The sequence below is a fragment of the Tiliqua scincoides genome, chromosome 1 (genome assembly GCF_035046505.1).
Source record: "Tiliqua scincoides isolate rTilSci1 chromosome 1, rTilSci1.hap2, whole genome shotgun sequence".
In the NCBI taxonomy this organism is placed as follows: Eukaryota; Metazoa; Chordata; class Lepidosauria; order Squamata; family Scincidae; genus Tiliqua; species Tiliqua scincoides.
This window is the reverse complement of record NC_089821.1, coordinates 1339610-1361033: the sequence shown is the minus strand read 5'-3', so window position 1 is coordinate 1361033 and position 21424 is coordinate 1339610. Positions and strand designations below refer to the sequence as shown.

Below are 21424 nucleotides of genomic sequence, written 5' to 3'. Positions count from 1 at the left end.
ATAATGGAAAGAGCAGTGTTAAAGGAGAAGGCAGATCTGTGCTCAGTCATATTTCAGAGCTCAAATTCTAGGGGGGCAGGGTGTGTGACTCAGTTTCTTTGATGATGGCCCTCTGTTTTTAGAAGATGAAAGGAAGGAGCATGATTTGACTACAATGGAGGGGAGTCAAGTGTGAGGTTTTATTAAGGACCTCCCTACCTTTTCCTCCATAGTTCCAAGTGCTGAGCAAGCCATGGTGGAAGATGGGACCATGAGGAGAGAAGTGAGGCTGAAGAAGAGGCACCTGTGTGCTCCATCATGGTTGCAAGGCTATTGGAAGGCAAGGAGAGCCTCTGGGTTGCAGTGTGGCACCCCATGTCACACTGATCTCCATCAGCATTTGCGCACAATGAAGATGCACTTAGATGAAACTGTTTGGCATCTACCATCATTATAAGAAAAACTATATGTGATGAAATGTTGCTTTTGAGGCACCAGAAGTCCCCATTCCCCCAGGGCTTTGATGTTCTTCTCCCACATAGAGTCAATATCTGATGGTTGCATGGTGAGAGCCCATTTGACGGGCTCCTGGCACAAGTTCTGCTTCCATTGTCTTATTCTATGTTAAGCTAAGGAAGTTGAACTCAACTTTAGCATGAAGGTACCAAGAACTCCCACTGCAATGACAAAGAATAAAAGCAATACACTATTACTGTAATATGCTAACCAGTTTCAGACTGGGTTTAGGAACAGAGACAGCCATGGTCGCTCTGATAGATGACCTTTGCAAGGATTAGATAAGGGTAGTGCATCCCTGCTGGTCCTGCTGGATCTTTCAGCAGCTTTCAACATCAACACTTTGACCACTGTATCCTCATGGTCATCTGGCCAAAATGGGGTTTTGGGGCACTGTGGCTCCACTCCTTCCTAACAGGTTCCAGATGGTGATGCTGGGGAACTCTTTTAGCACCTTGGACTTTACAATGTGGGGTGCCACAGGGTTCTATTTTGTCCCCCATGCTTTTTAACGTCTACATGAAACTGCTGGGAGAGCTCATCCAGGGATTTAGAGTGGGGTGCCACCAAAATGCAGATAACACCCAACTCTATCTCTCCTTGCCATTCCGCTATGAGGAAGTTGTGGAAGTCCTGGGGCGCTGTCTGGATGTCCTAGGGACTGGATGAAACCCAATAAACTGAAACTAAATCCTGAAAAGACAGAGGTTCTCCTAATCAAGAAATCCTCAGTGCAGGTACTGAATCATCTATTCTCTTTGAATGGGGTTGCACTCCTCTTATGGAAGTCCTGGGGCGCTTGAGTGGTTATGGAGGCCAGAAGATGGAACCTTGAGTGGTTATGGAGGCCAGAAGTTATGACTTGGCTGGCTGGACCACTGCTTTAACAGCTACACTGGCTGCCCATTCACTTCCAGTCCCAATTCAAGGTGCTAGTTCTAACCTTTAAGGCCCTCCAAGCCCTGGGTCCAGGCTACCGGAAAGACTGCCTCCTTCCATACATTCCAGTCTGCCCTCTTAGGTCATCTGAGGGGGCTCTTCTATAAGTGCCATCTTTGTCCCAAGTGAGAGAGGTGGCAGCTTGGGGGCAAGACTTCTCTGTAGTGGCAACACAACTATGGAATTTTATCCCAGGGGAATTGAAAACTACTCTCTCTTTCTCTCTCATGGCTTTTCAGAGAGGGCTCAAAACATACCCGTTTTGTCTGGCATTTGGCTGCTGAGTGGATATTTGGCCTCCATGCCCCCCCAAATACTACTGTGACTTGATTGCCTCCCTGGACTTACTTGTTCCCCATTGATCCAATGATAATTGTTAGTTTTTGCTCGGTTCTGGTTACATTCCATTATGTAACGTGAAAATTAATGTTCTTAATGCCTTATTTGATGTTTTTACCTGTTGAAATACGTTGTACTTGATTATAAAGCTTTGTTAGCCTCCTTGGGCATTTGCTGTGACACGGGAAAGGTGGGATATAACTTTCTGAAAGAAAGAAAGAAAGATTGATTACATAGTGGATAAAAACAAGCACCACCCTCTGGTTACACTACTGGTTGTGGATGAAGGAATGTGAGCTGATCCCATTGCATGAACCTGATTCCCTCCCAGGTGAGCCTAAGTGCACCATCTATGAGCACACCCTAGGTGTGAGACTTGCCTCTTATTGACCACCTGCTTTCACACTCACAACACAATGCCAAGCCCAACAGTCACGCAGCATCAGGGATGGTTCTAAGAAAGCAAGCTCTGGAGGTGAGTGGATGGTCTCTGCCCAGCAAGTTGGCACAGCCACATTAGCAGGGAGCATCATGGCTCCCTGGCTGCCCCTGCCCCAGCAAGGGACTCTGTTGGAACAAGCAGGATTGTCTCACCCAAGGAGAAGTAGAGGAAGAATTGTAAAGAATTGCAAACACTGGATTTGGTTAATTCCATTTTTCCTTTGTTGTGTACAGAGCACAGGGAGATGGTGGCGAGATTCCCAGATTTCTGTTTACAATCACAGGTGAAGGTAGATGCTTATTGACCAAGTGTTAAGCTACAATGATATGCATGTGACCATATTAACCCATTTCTGCCCAGCACACAGGTGTACACGTTTGAGAGCCAGGGTGGTGTAGTGGTTTGGGAGGTGGACTTAGACCTGGAAGATCCAGGTTCAAGCCCCCCCTCAGCCATGAAGCTTCCTGGGTGACCTTGGGTCAGTCACTTTCTCTCAGCCTCGCCTACCTCACAGGGCTGTTGTGAGGACAAAAGGAGGGGAGCAGCCATGCACACCGCCCTTAAAATGTAAAAAATAAATCATCTCTGTTGTGCATATGCAACGTTGGGCAGAAGTGGCTTAAGTTGGCAGTCCTCACCAGGGGTGCCCAAACCCCGGCCCTGGGGCCACTTGCGGCCCTCAAGGCCTCTCTATGTGGCCCTCAGGGAGCCCCCAGTCTCCAATGAGCCTCTGGCCCTCCAGAGATTTGTTGGAGCCCACACTGGCCTGACGCAACTGCTCTCAGCGTGAGGCAAACTGTTTGGCCTCTCGAGTGAGCTGTGGGATGAGGGCTCCCTCCACTGCTTGTTTCATGTCTGTGATGCAGTAGCGGCAGCAAAGGAAAGGCCAGCCTTGCTTTGTGCAAGGCCTTTTATAGACCTTGAGCTATTGCAAGACCTTCACTCATTCATATAAGTTCATCTTTAATATATTCATTTATGTAAATTTATTCAAATTTGAAATGTAAATTAATTCGGCCCCTGACACAGTGTCAGAGAGATGATGTGGCCCTCCTGCCAAAATCTTTGGACACCCCTGGTCTACACCATCGTGAAAGTGGTGAAGAGGAGGAGAACCTCCTCATTCTCCTTCTCGGGATTCCTGGTCTGCTCCAGAAGTGCAGAAGAGGACCCTCATCTTAGAGAGGAGAGGGTACAGGTAACCATTTAAAGATTTTACCACATATTTTTAATCTATGCTGAAATTTTCTTTCTCACTTAAACTTTCTTTGTCACCTCTATCAGTGTCACCCCCCTTCTGGGCCTGTCCCACCCACCCCCATTTTGCCTTCTCCTCCTGCCACCCTCCCAATGCCCCAGTGCCACTTGGCTCTTACCTCCTTTTTGCTGGCAGCTGGGGGTTCCTCTGTGGAGTCAATGGGGTGGCAGAGGTCTCCCCGCCTGTGCCATTTACTCAGTGAGTGATGCAAGTGTGCCTTACAGCACGTTTGCAACGCCCAGAGCTGGGGCTGCAGTCTCAGTTCTGGGGCCTGATAGGATCAGACTGGAAGAGTCCTCATGTCAGAGTATGATTGTGTGCTTCTTCAGAGGAAGGAGGAGGAAGAGCTGACCATCATGTCTCCTTCGCTGTTCAGAAGTCTCTTCCTTGACTGTATATTTAAAAGGCTGCCAACATGTTGTGTGTTGGCTGGCTGAAGATTTTTGCCCCCTTCCCACAATGTCAGCGGCTCCTAATTGTGGGACAATCTCTGCTATGAAATCCATCTGTGTTCTTCTTTCTGCAGAGAGTATATGAAAATATTTAGCCCTCATTTCCCAGGAGGGTTCCAGATTTATTACCCTTTCTCATGAGGCTCTTTTTTCTCCCCCAACCTGTTTCTAATAGAGCCAGTGGTTTGTTTTTTCATTGACAGGAATCTCTAAGAGTGCATTTCCCACTTCTGATTGTGTTGTTCTGCAGCTACAACCTACTGTTCACACAGTATTGTTGAGAATAGGCAGTTGTTGGGTGGGTCATTTACATTTATTGCTGCAAATTCTGATGGCAGATTAGTTTTAAGTGTGATAACCAAATATTTATGCAACATGCTGAGAATGGAATGATCAATATTGACACTTAAACTTGCTAAGACTTTCAGGGCTGGAATCCATACTGGACTATAAAAGTTTTTTTTCAGGATGAGTGCTGTGGTCTGTACTAAAACAAAAAACAAAACTAAAAACTCTTAAAAACTAAAACCACACTCAAAACTAAAAACTAAGGGTTACTGAAAACTAAACTCAGGTAAGGGCTGAAGACTAGAATTAAGAACTAAAAACTAAAATACTAAGAGCTAAAAACCAAAACCTTACATTTCATCCACAACTTTGGTGGACTTTCTCAGAGGCTACTGCAACCTCCTCAGGACCTAAAACTCAGGACTCACCTATTTTTATATAGTTGTAACTGACTACCACTGAGTTAGGAACATGATTGTCAACTGTTGGCTCCAGCTGGCTCCTTACTCTCTGTGTAGCATTCTTTAGGGCTGGTATCCACACATTACTTATTCTCATGGTTTCTTCTTATCCATATTGTTTTAGTGCTTATATATTTCATTTGCTTCTCTATATATGCCTGTATGATAATGGACAGTATTAGACAACACCTCAGTGTGGTCCAAATCTGCCTTATGTCCTGTTGTTGCTGAGAGCGCCGCAAATGCTGATTTTTTCAGCTTGTTTTAATGTCTTTCATGTTCCTTCCTTCAGGTCTGTATGCTCCTTTTCATAATGCCAATGTACACCTTCCCACAACCACATGGGATCCAGTATCCCCCTGCCTGTGAATGTGGATCTCTTTTACCTTTAGGTGGTCACAGAATCTGCTGCAGCTTTACTGTTGGTTTATAGATAGTCTTGCTATTTACTTTCTGCTGCAGTTTTCCAATGTGATCTGTAAAGTGTTTGATATAAGGGAGAAAGGTCCAGGCTTTTGGTGGTGGTGACTCCCCTCTTTTTTGAGATTCACTCCTCTGCCTTTGTCAAAAAGCTTGATCCTTCTGCTGCAAGAGCGATAGGAAGTCTTGGGCCTCTGAAATCTAGGTAGGGTATCAAGAGCAGGATTGAATGAAAAATGTGCCCCTCCATGCTCCTGTGTCATGAAGACAAACCATATTTTGAAAACCTATCCCTGTGATCTGGGAAGCAGAGCTCTTCCATGGACTGGAGAGCCAACCTTTCTTCAAGGCTTCCAATCTGTGCTAACCTGGATGTTGCAACTGACTTTGGTTAAAAAAACAAATCCCATCCACTTCTGAGCAAAGCATTTTTGTATGTGTGATGCTCAAAAGTTTGAGAACTTGCCATACTTATGGCTATGTGACACCCCCCCCCCCATATTCCACTCCTCCAGAGAAACTAGCTGAGGCTTTTGAGAGACAATATAATTTTTTCACAAAGTGGATGGAGTTTGAAGGAGAGTTTGCTACTCACAATGTGAGGGCTATTTCTACTACATTCACCTCAGGTCGACAGATGTTGGATTTGTTATCTGCTGGCTGAAGTCCACAACCTGTCTCCTTCACGATTGCCTTGTTTGTGGTAGAGATGTCACAGGTTTTTGTAGTTTCATAACCCTGAAAAACCTGTTGGGTTAGAGGTAATGGTGGGACAAAAGAAGTTTTATCAGAGAAAGGAAGCCTCTCTTCAAATGTGAGATTTTTGTCCTGGGCAAAACCTGCTGCTGGCTGTTGGATGCTAGTAAGCGCATCACTTTGAAGAACTGTGTTTTATTTGTGGTAGTAGATCTTAACCTTTGCCAGAAATGTGTAACTGTTGTAATGGTGATTCCTTAACTATAATGATTACCCCCAAGGGCCCAATCCTACCCAACGTTCTAGTGCTGGTGCAGCAATTCCAGTGGGGCATGCACTGCATCCTGTGGTGAGGAGGCAGTCACAGAGGCCTCCTCGAGATATGGAAATATTTGTCCCCTCACCTCCAGGCTGTATTTTGGCTGTACCGATGCTGGAAAGTTGGATAGGATTGGGCCCTAAGTCATTTGATGTAAGAATTCTGAAAATACTGGTTGATCCAGGTCTTATCCAAACTGCAGTACTGTAACATTTCTGGTTGTCATAATGGAACTTCAGACAATGTTCAGATTTGCTCTTCAGCTTTAGCAGTTGAAAGTCACGTATTTCTGTTCCTCCTAATAGCTCATCTTTCAGGTCATTTACACTACTCAGGCAGCCCTGTCTACTCCCCCCCCACAAATGCAGCTGTGCCACTGGAGTACGTGCTGCATCCTGCAGGGGGGCAGGTCCAGAGGTCTCTGAATGGGTCTACTTGAAACTGTACCAGCAGGCGCAAGTCTGAGTGGACCCAGGAAGGCGGACCAAAGCCAGGAAGGGAAAGAGGATATTGGTAGCTGTGCTGTCCTCCTTACTGCCTCCTTCCCTGCCTCAGTACCCCTTCCCTTCCCTGGTCCCTGCCTCATTCTTCTCACTTCCCACCTCATTCTGCCCAAACCTCACACCTCTGCCCACTCACCCCCATGCTGATTTACTGGCACCAGGGCTTTCCTGGGGCTGGCTGGCATGTGGTTGCTCATTGCTTGTCTCTATGGCATGTCGCCTTTCACGACAGCCATAAAGCACATAAAGCCATGAATCACAACAGATCCTCCTGGCCAGAAGAATTGGGTTCCTAATGAACTCCCATAAGGATTGAAATCTCATTATTCACTTTGCGTGTTCTTAAACAAGCACAATAATGTTTGCTCACAACGAGAATTCTTTTAATTTTAATTAACTCTTGACCCACACAAAAGTTCGACCACCATGTCAAAACTGCAGGGTTCAGTCGAGCTCACTGATGTGTCTCAAATACTTTTGAGTTCAGTTTTGAGATCAGTCCAGAAAAATATGTACAAGACAGACAAAAAAATAAGGTCAGGAGAAACATAATTGCATTTGATTGCATCTGGACTAAACACCACATAAATGATTAGGATTTTCTGTTGCATAAATGCAGATTAAGTTGTATTTGGGAATTGCCTGCTCTTGGAAGCGCATACACTGTTTTGATGATATATAAATCATGTTTGCCATCCAGTCAAGAGAGCTGAGGTAGCGCATTTATATCTTGGGTATTTTCACCCGGTTAATGTTCACTTCCTGTGGCAGAACTCCTCCAATATTATTCATTTATGAGTGGCATCCTGGTCTCTGCTCAGAAGTACAATCAGTAAATCAGGAAACTTTATTTCCAATAAATATGTTTAAAGGTAATTTCTTCATTCACTCAAAAAATAAAATAAAATAACACAACCACATCGCTTTGTTCCGTGGTGATGGAAACGAATGCCAACTTTAGCAGCAGTTTCCCAACAGTGCAGCTTAGGCCCAATGCTATCCAACTTTCCAGCGGCGATGCAGCCATGCCTACAGGGCATGCGTTGCATCCTGTGGTGGTGGGGCAGCCCCAGAGGCCTCCTCAAAGTAAGGGAACATTTGTTCTCTGACCTTGGGGCTGCATCGTGACCGCATTGGTGCTGGAAAGTTGGATAGGATTGGGCCCTTAGTCTGTTGGTCACATATTTCTTCTTGGCTGATCTGTAGGTTTCAAGAGAACAGTGAGGGAATTACCTGCTTACTGAGGAATGGGAAGGTGCTGGGTGCTGAGAGTGATGACAGAACCACGTTCTGATGCTGAGCTGGTTCCCATTTTAAGAAGTGATGCTTTCCACATTTCTTGGTCTAGCTCACTCTCAGAGGATGACTATGCCCCAGAGGTCCATCCGTGAGGAGTGCTGCCTCTGGCAGTTGGATCCTATGAGCCACGAAGTGGCACGCAGAAGCAGGGCTGTGCAATGGGTGGGGAAGCAGGTGAGGCAGAGCCTTCCCACCAGAGTCCCTCCAAAAGCACTGCGGTGTGTTTGGTGAGTATGCACACATAGCCCACATGCTCACCTGTACTTGTTCACCTCACACACGGCAATGCTGTTTGAAGGACTCTGGTGGGGGGGGGCAGAGCCTCCACCACACATCCCTAAACTGAAATTGATCATTTGCCTTTAAGAAGGGATCCTGCCTTGCCCTGTTCCTGCCTGTTCCAGTCCTCACGAAGACAGCATACAGCTCCAGATTAAAATAACAAAATAACAGTATTGTATTGGCAACCTTCAGTCTTGAAAGACTCTGGTATCGCGCTCTGATTGGTGATTCTGGCTGTGGTCTAGTGGTGGCTGAAAAGGCCAATCCGGGAGTGACAGTCCCTTCCACACCGGGAGCAAGTGCAGTCTGTCCCTGGTCTGTCTCCCTGGCTATGGGCCTTCCTTCTTTGCCTCTTTGCCTCAGTTTGTTGGGCAAGTGTCTCTTCAAACTGGGAAAGGCCATGCTGCACAGCCTGCCTCCAAGCGGGCCGCTCAGAGGCCACGGTTTCCCACCTGTTGAGGTCCATCCCTAAGGCCTTCAGATCCCTCTTGCAGATGTCCTTGTATCGCAGCTGTGGTCTACCTGTAGGGCGCTTTCCTTGCACGAGTTCTCCATAGAGGAGATCCTTTGGGATCCGGCCATCATCCATTCTCACGACATGACCGAGCCAACGCAGGCGTCTCTGTTTCAGCAGTGCATACATGCTGGGGATTCCAGCTCGTTCCAAGACTGTGTTGTTAGGAACTTTGTCCTGCCAGGTGATACTGAGGATGCGCCGGAGGCAGCGCATGTGGAAAGCATTCAGTTTCCTCTCCTGTTGTGAGCGAAGAGTCCATGACTCGCTGCAGTATAATATAAATACTGTTAATAAATCATCATTGTTGGCAACCTTCAGTCTCGAAAGACTCTGGTATCGCGCTCTGAAAGGTGGTTCTGGCACAGCGTCTAGTGTGGCTGAAAAGGCCAATTCGGGAGTGACAATCCCTTCCACACCGGGAGCAAGTGCAGTCTGTCCCTGTTCTGTCTCCCTGGCTATGGGCCTTCCTTCTTTGCCTCTTTGCCTCAGACTGTTGGCAAAATAACAGTAGTAAAACAACTAAGTGAGAACAGATTGAGCAATACAGATCAACTGCAGTTATTCAGACCATTAAAACCAGTTCTGCAGATTGGAATGGATTAGCATTAAAAATGTGGGCAAACAGATCTGCCTGGTGAGAGAATTTCACACCTGGGGCATTCAGATAGTGACTTGGATTTCCATCTCAATTCATAGGCTGCCCAGTGGGTGCATCAATGTGGCCCAATGAAACTAAACAGTTGAAATGAACAATTAACTGTGGTTATCAATGGCGACTTGCTTACAAATGCCCCTTCCTCTGTATTGTCACACAGGGATTGACATTGGACTGGGCTGAAGGTAGAACAACTTAATTGCCATGGAGGACAGTTCAGCAAATGCCATAAATGTCATCCGCTGAGAGTTGGTATGGTTATGACTCTGACTGAAATCCTATTCACACTTACCTGGGAGTAAGCCCCATGGATTATAATGGACTTACTTCTGAGTAGACATGCATAGGATTGTGCTCTCTGATTCAAATGTTGCCTCTTTCGGGAACTCACTTGATGACCATCCCTTCTCATCTTCAAGTTCCCAGCTGTAATATGGAGATAATGGTACTTACCACACAGGTTTGTTGAAAGGTTTTCATCAAGGTAACACATCTTTGAGAAGGAGGATACAAACATTGAGTATTATTGTCCTTAAATGGGATTTTGATCACTTAACTTTGGCTTCACCAGTTCTGGATACTAAACACTTTTCTTTGGGTATGTCTGACTGAAATCAGGGGACTTATGTTCAAGTAAGGTGTTTACAAACAATGTCCTTAAATGTGTGTTCATTGCACCTCTTATGGGGAAGTACACACTAGGGATAACAGTGTAACTTATGTTCATTCCGTGGCTAAAATCAGCACATATTTATTTATTTATACCTTGCTTTATCTTCCTGACAGGCATTCACAGTGCCCAGTCTTATCTATGTCTCCACACAGTGATGCCAATGTAGCATCCGCTGCTTCCCATGGGGGAGTTTTGGCCTCTAGAGGCCTCTTTGGGGGAAGGGAAGACTTATTGCTTTCCCTTGGGCTAACCCCCTGGGTTAACTTGGACCTGCACTAGCAATATCACTGGTGCAAGTCTGTGTAGAGGCGTGAAAGCAGAACGGCCCTGGGCAGGAGCTTAGGGTTTAGCAGGTGTCACCTCCGCCAAACCCGCCCCCTTCCTGAGTCTGATCTGCCCTCCTCCCTGCCCTGGTGCCCCCTTGTTCAGCCCACCCCTGCTCCATCCCACCCACTCCCACTATCCCCCTGCCCTCCTCAGAGGTCTTACCTGGGGGGGTCAGCATCCTTGGTTCATCGTCACATTGCCTCTTCCACCAGTGGCCAGATCATGCTCTCCAGCAAGTCACATTTGCAAATGACCTAGCTGTGCTTGGTCACAGGCCGTGCCTTCCACCTTTCCAGGGTCATTGCTTACCCTGTCCTGACACCTTCATACACGCGAAGGAGCAGCAGATCGCATGATCTCCCAGTCCATCTTGAGCCTTGTTGAGACCATCCTCCTGTGCCGGTATTCTGTGCCTTTGTGATCTCTTTCCTGTGGTATTTTCCCCCCTCCCCCTCACTACTTTTTTCTCCACCTGAGAAAAAGATAAAGGTATCGTTCTCTTTTCGCTAAACTCTCTCTGTGTGTTCCTGCTCAGAGTTAGTGTGAAAACCATTACGATCTTATGTAAAAGACTGAACCTATGCAGCTGTGTTTTCTAAAATAAAACCCTGGGATGGGGGGGGGAAGCAACACATACAATTTTCTTCTTATCCTTGTGTACAGAAGGTAGATAATGAACAAGGTGAAATTGTTTGTAACAAGGTACATATGTTGCGGTGCTCAAGCCAGTGGTTTCCAAACTGTGGGTCATGGCTTTCTGGGGAGCCATGGAAGCAAACCGGGGGAGCTGTGGAATTCTCTTAAAAAGCCTGCTGCCCTATACAATGTAGCCCTAATGGGGAGCCATGACCAATGGCTCAATGTAGGTCAAGGGAGCTGCCAGTCAAGAAAGTTTGGGCACCTCTGCTCTAGTCCTTCAGATGACATGATGTGTAGACTCAGTAGATTTACAGTGGATGAAGCAGGATTTTGCTTGTTGGCCCCACCACCAACCTTCACATGCTCAGTCTATTGTCTGAGCAGACCTTGTGCATATACAAAGTGTATGTGTGTAGGTTTGTTCCCACAATTAGGGATCAAACCTATGCCCACACATTAGGTATTTATTTATTTAAAAAATTTCTGTCCCAAGAACAGGATGTCCAGAGCAGCTTACAATGTCCAGGGCAGTTTACAGCTTAAAATATAATAAAATAAAAATGTAAAAAAAACACCCCATCATACACTATCACTAAAACATGCACACATATACACAGTACAGAATGCACAAAACTTAAGAGCAGCAGCAACAACAACAATAATAATACATGAAGGTATACAAAACATTCAAAGCAGGCATAAAATGGGAAGGCCAACACATGCACACAGGGCAAGAGAGAGAGATTTTGTTCCCTGTTGGAAGGCTACCAGGGATGAGACAGTTCTCAGTTCAACTGGCAGGGAGCTCATACCATTAGTGCCACAATAGAGAAGGCCCTTGCCTAGATGGAGCCAACCTGGAAAAGGAGAACCCCCTCAGATCATCTCAGGGGATGAACAGTTCAGATGCAAGGAGAAGTGGCCTGACAGAGTCAAATCACTGAGCTGCATGCCACACAAATTGCAGTTACCAAACAGTTATCAAGGGCAGCCCCAGGTAGAGCACAACAGAGAAGTCCTGATGTCACCAAGTCATGAACTACTGTGGTTAGGCAGGGTCTGTTCAAACACCGGATTGAACATGTGTAGGTTCGGGGTGAGGCCAGTGGGTAGAATCTTGACTTCCCCCAAGCTTCTTGTTGAAAAGTGGTATATACAAAATTATGCAGGGGATGTACAGAGTGGATAGAGACGTTCTCTTCCCTCTCACATAATACCAGAACCAGGGGACATCCACGAAAGCTGAGTGTTGGGAGAGTTAGGAGAGACAGAAAAATATTTCTTTACCCAGCATGTAATTAGTTTGTGGAACTCCTTGCCACAGGATGTAGTGGTGGCATCTTGCCTGGATGCCTTTAAGAGGGGATTGGACAAATTTCTGGAGAAGTTAATTATGGGTTACAAGTCATAGTAGGTATGTGTAAGTTCTTGGTTTTAGAGGCAGGCTGCTTCTGATTGCCAGATGCAGGGGAGGGCACCGGGATGCAGGTTGTGTCTGTTGTCTTGTGTGCACCCTGGGGCATCTGGTGGGCCACTGTGAGATACAGGAAGCTGGACTAGATGGGCCCTTGGCCTGATCCAGTGGGGTTCTTCTTACATTCTTATATATTCTTGATGTTGTTGTTGTTGAGGATGATATTTGAAAAGGGCAATTGTGTCAGTCAAATCAGCAGGCATATGGGAAATGTGTCAGTGCACAGCACATCAGTGAAGAACCCAACCTGTTTCTTCAGTTACAGGCTTGATTCCTCTCTCTTTTGATTAAGTTTGTATAGTTGTGAAGTGACTCCCTAGACTGTACAGTAAGTTTAGTGTCAGTCAGAATATAATTTTATATATGTATATTTACTGAACATACAAATTATTAAAAGGATATGGAGGGGTAGAGTTAGATCCTCTGAGTTTTCAGCTCCCTGTGTCTCTTGCAAAACATTAATTTCTGAGCATTTGAAAAACAATTCAGAATGTCTTCCTGTGGATTTTGCCTCTTAGATACTTGACCCCCCCCCCAAAAAAAAGAACATAGGCTACATTCAGCTACAAGCACTTCTTAAAAAATTAAATTTCCTTTCATAAACAATGGCTTCAATTATGGGAGACGTATTTACAGAACTCTGAAAAATGTTCCACAAAACCCTGCACTTAAGAAAAGACGCCTAAGTACCTTGAGAGCCCATAAACACCGCAGGGTTCTCCCAACTCCTGATTTTACGTTTTGGCGTTCATTTCCTTCCATTGAAATACACTGGGTGAATTATTGGCCCAATATATACAGGGCCTTGGAATTTAATCCCCTTCATTTCATCCTTAAGTGAATGTGGTACTTGTAAGAAGTGCCAGATTAACAAATGGGAGTGCATTTCACTGTCGATTCACACTATACAAATGGCAGCCTTAGCCATACTTGCTTTTGGAGGAAGACCCATTGAATTCAGTGGAGCTAAGTCAGCATGCCTGTGATTGTGCTAGGTGGTCATTTTCAAAAGTGCCATTTAACAGTCCAATCCTGAGCTCTCCGGGGCGCCCAGCTTCAGCGACACCGAAAGCAACTGCCACCGCATCCTGCATGCTTCGGGCTGTTGAAGACGGCGCCTCGGGAGAAGGGGACTTTTGTCCCCTTCTCCCGGGTAAGGGAAGCAGTCCTGCAATGGGGCTACTCACTTTCCCACCAACCAAAAGGTCGGTGGCAAGGTAAATGCATTCGTGTAAGGCACCAAGCCCTACACGAACGGACAGGATCCAGTGGAGCGGAGCTCCAACAGACCCACCTCTTTGCCTCCCCACTCCCTCCCCTTGGCACGCCTCCTACCTGCCCTCTTTGCGCCTTCCCCTTCCCTGTCACACCTCCTCCTCGTCTCTCCCCTCGCCCTGCTTTCCTCTCCGTGGTTTGGCAGTCCATGAGACTGCCAAGCGGCGGAGGTCGGGCGCCTGACCAGAGCTAACTCAGCGCTAGCCCAGCACCGGCCAGCATGGGCAGTAACCCGGTGGTAAGCCTCGCAAGCGTATCTTACGGCACATTTGTCACAGTGCACCCCGGCAGAAAGCTGGAGCGCCAAGCTCAGGATTGGGCTCTAAACCTGTAATTCAATTGAGCTTCCTTGGTTGGAATGGGTTGTTTGTTTTAAACAGCCTCTCTACTGTATTCTATCTTCATCATCACCCCCACCAGTATTTATATATCACCTTTCTTGGACACTGGACATTGGATTATTCCTTTGACTTTACTACAAGGCGTTTACACAGTCAGACTTTCTCCAACCCCCCCCCCCCAAGGGGTTTTTTACAATAACAAAGATGTTCTATCTTTCAAGAACCAAACAACATTCCAGATGAATCTTTCACAGCCTGGTAACACTTCCCTCCCATCCTGGCTGACAAACAGCTCCTTTCTCTCACTACAAGTCAGCTGAGACTACTTTTTTGCTTACACCAAAGAGCGACTGGAATAGCTCAGCTTGTCAGTCACTTCTCAAGGTCTCATGGAAGCTTCTAGTGATCTCAAACTGGCGACCTTCAAATGCTATCTTCAGGCTTAATGGCAACTCTACCCTCTAGATCAGACCTCCTGCCCATATGCTAACAAGTTTCACAAGAATGCGAATATCTGTAAAATATGTCATGCATCCAGTGGGAAACAAAGCTGTGACATTGGAAGGATCTAGGATTATTTTAAATGGGCAAAGTGTGACAAGGGAGGTATTACAAAGTCACCCCCATGTGCCATGTGGCCAACTGTTTTTGATACTCAAAGGAGGTTTGAGTATCATTTGTGAAGTGAAATGGAGGCCTGCCTGTTTCAAGAAATAAGTATCTCTGGATCTGTACAATGAGGCTACACATGGCCATCCTCTAGGTCACAGCCTATTCAATGAAGACATTAGGATAGTGTAAGATCCAGTGTAGCATAGTATAGTGTAGTATAGTGTAGTATAGTGGTTACAGTGCTGGACCTGGGTGGGGCAAATCCAAGCTCAAATGCCTGCTAAGCTAAGAAACTCATTTGGTAGTCCTTGGCAAGTCCCTGGTCAAGTTGGGATGCTTTGGGGTGCCACCAGCTGCAGAGTCTGGGTTGGTGACAGAGCTGCTATCCATGAACTTGCCTCTACGTGGGGGAGAGACAAATGGTTGCCACAAGTTCTGCAATCCTACCAGCTCAAAAGAGAGTATCTCCATATTGTCCCAGCTACTATGCAGCCTGAGTGTTTGTGTAAGCTGGTGGTGCAGGTTTCTGTTTGTATAAAGAAGGGAGAGGTATGCCTCTGTCACAGCAGGAATTCACAATGAATGGCACTTTCTTTAAATAAAGCAAGCCAGTTTTTAAAACCATTGCAAAGACCTCCTGCCCTCACCAGAACACATTCAAAACAAGATCATTTGCTTTCCACTCTGCAGATGGGTCCCTCCCACCCTGCTGTTTCGTACCACACATTTTTTTTTTATTCCAGGAAGGAAGCTTTAAATATGGAAGAAAGCAACTTAAGGCTCAATTCCAAAAGAAAAATCTACCAGGAAGCTGGTCCTGCACAAGTTCCATTGGAAATGAGCTGGGTGGCGCTTCCATTAATTTCTTTCCCATTTGTGCAAGAGAATTTCTCACGTACAATGCAACTGGATGACATTTTTGGCAGTTGATCTACCCCTCCTCCCCCCCCCCTGCAAAAAAAGGATCACTTAACATGGGCTTAGGGTGTTTTCACAAGTGATGCTAAGAATGCCTTTTAGTCTGGAATGTGTTATCAAAGCAAGAGAGAAAGCAGAACAGAGAGAGTTTAAAATCGAATATGCATTCCGGTCAAGGAAACACTTCCATTCATCCTTCTTCAATGGTTTTATTAACTCTGTTAATAACACCTTCATGTAAGCACTGTCCAAATAAAATAAAAAGTAGGGATATGAGAAGAATGACCACCCACCCCCCTACACAATAAAATACTTCCCCTTCCTTCTTCCTCCAGTTTTGGTTTTGACTTTCAGCACCAAGCTATGAGCATGGCAAGTTTCAATGCGTCAATTCCTTCATGACTTAGACAGACCTTGACATTCAAACCAGAAAAATGCCATTAAGGGTACAATCCTTTGCGCACTTACCTGGGAGAATTATTTCCAGCCACACTGAGCTCCATGCAGCTCAGAGCTTGGCATTTCCAGAAGTCCAGAAATGGCATATGATGTCATCGCGCTGTGACTGGAAATACTGCTGAGCAAATGGGTCTGTGCAGTAGCATGGACCCTTGAGGGGGAATGTTGCCTGGGAGTAAGTCCCATTGAAATTAATGGAGCTCACCACAGACACCTGCCCATAAGTTGACCTCATAGTTAAGTCTAAGTCAGCCTATGAACAAAAAAATCATGGAAATTTCTGACTCTTGGATTAATCGGGAGGGGGGGAGGAAGGAGTTAAACTCAGGAAGGTGATTGACTATAGTTTTGTCTGATTTTACCTGAGCTCAGATCCTGAAGAATAACCTACCAGTAATTGTTAAGAATTACCTTCCAGTAATTAAGAGAACTGTACAACCTCTAATTTATTAAAAATATAGTAAAAGAGTCGAAGATACATTTTTATTCTTTAACTTTTTAAATTCTGGTCTTCATAACCTCTTCATAACATAAAAGACACCCCAGCAGCGTCTTTTCTAGTGGCTGTCTGCTGGTATTCCTTGGCATCTTTTTAGATTGTGAGCCCTTTTGGGACAGGGAGCCATTAGATATTTGATTTTCTCTGTAAACCGCTTTGTGAACTTTTTGTTGAAAAGCGGTATATAAATACTGGTTGTTGTTGTTTTTGTAAACACTGTCAGAATAAGTTCACTGTGAAGAACATACCAGTGGAACAATGGTTCCCAGCTTGGGGTACATGTACCCCCAGGGGCACTTTAGGGGTGCTTGAAAAAGAATTGAATAATGGCGGAAAAAGACAGCCAGTGCTCCAGAATGTCTTCAGGTACAGCAAGGCAGGAAGGGAGGCAGGTAGTTGGCTGGGAAAGCCCCACCTAGTTTTTGGTCATCAATTCATGTATGAACCAGTGATTGAAAACCAGCACAATAAAAAAGCTGAAACATAATATGGAAAGTGATCAATCACCCAGAATTTCTCAGGTCGCTTCTGGTGCAAAACAGTGCGAAAGCATAGTCTTCTTCAAGCAGACAAGAAGAGAAAATACTGTGATGAATACGTGAAGTCTGGGTTTTCATATAGAGGAGATGAGGACTTAAATTAATATTAATTACAAGCACTTAGCTAATATGAGGGGTACAATTTATGAAAATAGGCTGCCAAGGGTTATGCAAGTGAAAAAGGTTGAGAAACACTGGAGGAGAACCATGAATCAAATCCTTCTTTAGGGTGCCTTGTGTGTTAAGCCGGAGGCTCTACATAAAACATGCAACTTAGAACACGTAACTGGGGGTGTGCAGTTCAATTCACAGTAGAGAGACAAGCAACAAGGAATGACTATGGGCAACTGCAACTGCACATAGTTGCAACCCTATTTACCCAGAAGTAGACCCATGCTTTCCATGGGTGTTATTCTTAATAATGGCGCACTGAATTGTAGCCTGGGCTTTGTTTCAAATGGAAACAAGGATGATGTCCTGGTGTTTAAAAAAAACAGCCTCTGCCAAGCATTTGCAAAACGAAACAAGGCTGCAGAAGGTCTGCTAAAAAGAGAAGGAGGTTTGCTTGATTTGAATGGAAGCCTTCAGCCCCGGCTGGCCTTATGCTCAGGCGGAGAAGGTTAACTTTGTCTGCAACATTGCCCTGGAGGGGTTGCCTTGGAGAACAGCCCTCTATCTCTGCATTGCTTCTCCTGGTGCTGTGACTTGCTTGGAAAGCTCAGACCTCGCAGTGACCTCTCAGACCAGGCCATGACGATATAAGCTTAATTTATTGGCAGACATTTCTCACCCTGTCTGGCTGTGCTTTTTTACCATGTGAAAAACCTCATGGAGCCGTCATTCAGACCGTGTGAGCAGCAGGGAAGTTCTAGCTGGGAGGCAGAGAAGGGTCAATGCATCTGAGCAGTAGGGGGAGGCAGGAGTGAGCTGTTCTGCCCCTCTCTGATAGGGAGGAAGGAACCAGGGCCTAGGAGAGGGGGGTAAAGGGGGTAATTTGCATCCAGGCCCAGTGTCAGCAAGGGGCCCTAAAAAGTCCCTGGGATCTTACATTTTCCTGTCTCCCCTGAACGTGCTGCCTGCCATGATGCTGGGGGCACAACCACAGGCATGCAGTAGCAACTGCTGCTGCAAGCCATACACACCAGGCCCAGGTGCGCATCCATGACCCTCCTTAAGGAAACCGACCCGCTACTGTAGCTCTTTAACTTGAGGATCCGCTCACTATGAAAGAGTGTATAGGAGATCAGGGACTGCAGCTGCCGCAGAAGTTCGTTTTGGTGCACAGGACACCGTCCGTTCTAGGCTGAGCCCAAATATGAAGATGCTGATTTTCTGCAATGGATTTTCCATATTTCAAAGGTTTTAGAGAAATGTGGGAGTTTGGTTTTCCATATTACTTTATCTGGCTGCCAGTGCCGCGTGATCAGGTAGACCTGGGCTCCAAAGACTACATATTCTGGCTGACAGTATCCTCTCCCTGCCTATCTTGCCCCTTGTTCTGCCTGCCACCATTGCCCCTTCCACCTTTGGGAAGGGCCCCAAAGAAAATTTGTACCCCCTGACAAAATTCCTCTCAGAGGCCCTGGAAGGAACCAATGATAATTGGACAAAGGATGGGCGTCTGATGCTTTTTGGTCTGAGGGAGGGCAGGAGAAAGAGCCCAAGGGGGTTCTTGCCTTACTGGAGTTGTAATGGCCTGGGTCACTCTGGTAAGCCTTGCAGGTACGATGTGTGACCCTTCTCCCTCTTGCTGCTTCTGTCCAGGCTCTTTGACAGTCTGTCCCACCCCCTCCCGTCCTGTTTACTGATGGGTGGGGACAGCAGCGGAGTATTAAAGGAGAACTTTGACACACACCCACATCCTGACAGCCGCCCCATTTTCCCCTCCATGGCGGTCTTTTTAAAGGGGGCGGGGCAACTCAATTCCCATCAAGTCACAAAAGGGTGACTTGTCAACTCAGAAAGTGCCCCTGTTCTGACTCATTTTCGAGTCAGTTCTCAGGGGGGCAGTGACTCCAGACTCGACCCGAGTCAAGCCGCAGTGGACCTTCCCATCCCTGCAAAATAGTACTTCTCATACCATCCTGTAAAAGACAAGAGTCCAGCAACAATAAAACAGGCTTCCCTGTTCCAAAACTTAACAGCAGACACTGAGTCCAGTCTACCAGCAGGTAACACTTTCTGAAATAGTTTGATACCTTTACAAACATTGTCATTCTTATGTTTAACAAATGAAAATAATTGTAAAAAATAGCCATTTTTGGCCATTTAAGCTTCAGTGTTGGGGGAGGCAGCACAGGTCCTTCACCTTCCTGAGTTTTGCCTTCCCCATACCCTGGAAACCTGAAATGTTGCTCCTGAAACCGACACCAAACCCAAATCAAATCATGAATTTTTAAATTTGTATCTTTTTCCTTTGTCGAGCAGCCAAACTCTTCATGTGTTTCTCCTCCTCTCTTCCAGTCCCCGAGTGGCCTTCCAACAGTTGGGAGCTTTGTCTCTGCACCAACCATGGCACCGTACCCCACGCCCGCGCAGGTATCCCCGTACATGGCTTACAGCGCCGCTCCTTCTGGCTACGTCACGGGTCACGGCTGGCAGCATGCTGGAGGCACCCCCCTTTCGCCACACAGCTGTGACATCCCGGCATCGCTGGCCTTCAAGGGCATGCAGACAGTTCGAGAAGGTAGTCACTCCGTTGCTGCCTCTGCGCTCTGATGTCAGAAACATGGCAAAGCCATGTCTGTCCAGCCCAGGCCCTGTACGATCCTTCCTTCCCGAGTGCCTTCTCACTGGTAGAACTCTGAGGCTGGAGACACTTTAATATTTTTTCAATGACATTCTGCCTCCCCTCCTGAAAGGAAAATCTTTGGGATTTGATAAGTGTAAATAACACATGAAAGTGATACGTTATTGCCCCTTGCACTGTTTTGCAGAAAGGGACCCTTCAACCCTCAGAGGGCTTGTTGCGCGACTGTTCATTGGTCAAACCACACATATTTATTCTAAATCAACGAGACCTTCTCAAACGTGCAATTGTTTAGTTTTGTGGAAAATCAGTCAAGGGTATCAGTAGACACATGACAAATCTAATCAATAAATGTGACCAAACAGAAGTTATCTTCGAGATCATTCAATAGCTGTTGTTTTTGGGAATGGACATGTGAACAATTGTTTGGGTTAGCAGATGATTTTTTTTTTAACAGTAACAAAATATAGAATCAAATGCAGCTCTGTTATTTATCCTGTATTTTATTGTGGTCACAAAGACAGTAATACGTGTGTTTTCTATATGTAAATATGGACTTTGGTCATCATTTGTGTTCTGTTCCCAACTCATTTCTTTTTGCTTTTGTTGTTAAAAGGTTGTATCTTAGCCATTTGCTATTTTGTTTTGTTCTTGGTGATGGCATTTGACTCAAATGGTTCAAGTTTGGACAGTTTTTTGATTATGTTTTGTGTGTAAGGTGTCTGCATGTCATGAAAAACCATTTATTTCTCCAGAAAGTAACTTAGAGTGACTCACTTGTGAGTGATTTCAATGGCATGACCAACTTCTTCTGGACTGGAACGTCAGTCTTCCAAATGGTACCCAGTCTCCTAAAATCAGAATTACTACCGCACATCTAGCCAGCGGATGAAAAAGATATGGATGGAAAGCACCCGAACAAAATGGAAGCTTACTCTTAATGTGAAATTTGTGCAGATTTTTGATCATCCAAGGGCACAATCCACCAGGAAGTTCTCCTGCCCAAGAATGGTAGAGCTCTTGTGAAGCTCCCATTCATTTCAAGGGGTCCGTGCAGGAGATGGGTGAATGAGGCCCCAAGTAAACAGAACCACTGTGAAAGAAAACTGTACTGCAATGCGTTGGCTTTCCTGCGTTCAGTAATTCCAGTCCCCACAATAATGCCATTTACCAAAAAAAGACATACACGCAAGAAGCATTGTCTTAAATCCCTACTTTATTGAATGTAAAGGAAAAAAAAAACAGCTTTTGGTGAAGTTTACATAGTTGTACATAAGCATGTTTTGCTAATAGGCATATTGGTGGCGGTACAACAAATGCTATTTATAATGTTAACACAATTCCATTTTTGCATCTCTGTATCCTTTATCAAGGGTCTCTTCATGGCCACTGGGATTCCAATTGCTCTCTTTTCCTCTCTTCCTTTGACAGTATAATCTTTTCAAGATGGCCTGTTTTCCTTGGACTATAATAAAGTTGTGAATATCGTTTTGGAAAGCCTTCCTCAAGCTTGCAGATGCGTGCTGAATATTAACCATGAAAAGGAAAGATTGG

General features: G+C 45.6%; 1 protein-coding gene across 1 annotated transcript in view; it reads left to right on the top strand.

Moving 5' to 3' along the window:
* PAX9 (paired box 9) overlaps positions 1-19839 on the top strand; it is a 41900-nt gene extending 22061 nt beyond the window's left edge. Inside the window, exon 4 of the mRNA XM_066611942.1 lies at positions 19585-19839. Within this exon, the coding sequence (XP_066468039.1) occupies positions 19585-19839 (255 nt within the window). The remainder of the gene's footprint in view (positions 1-19584) is intronic.
* The last annotated feature ends 1585 nt before the right edge of the window (positions 19840-21424 follow it).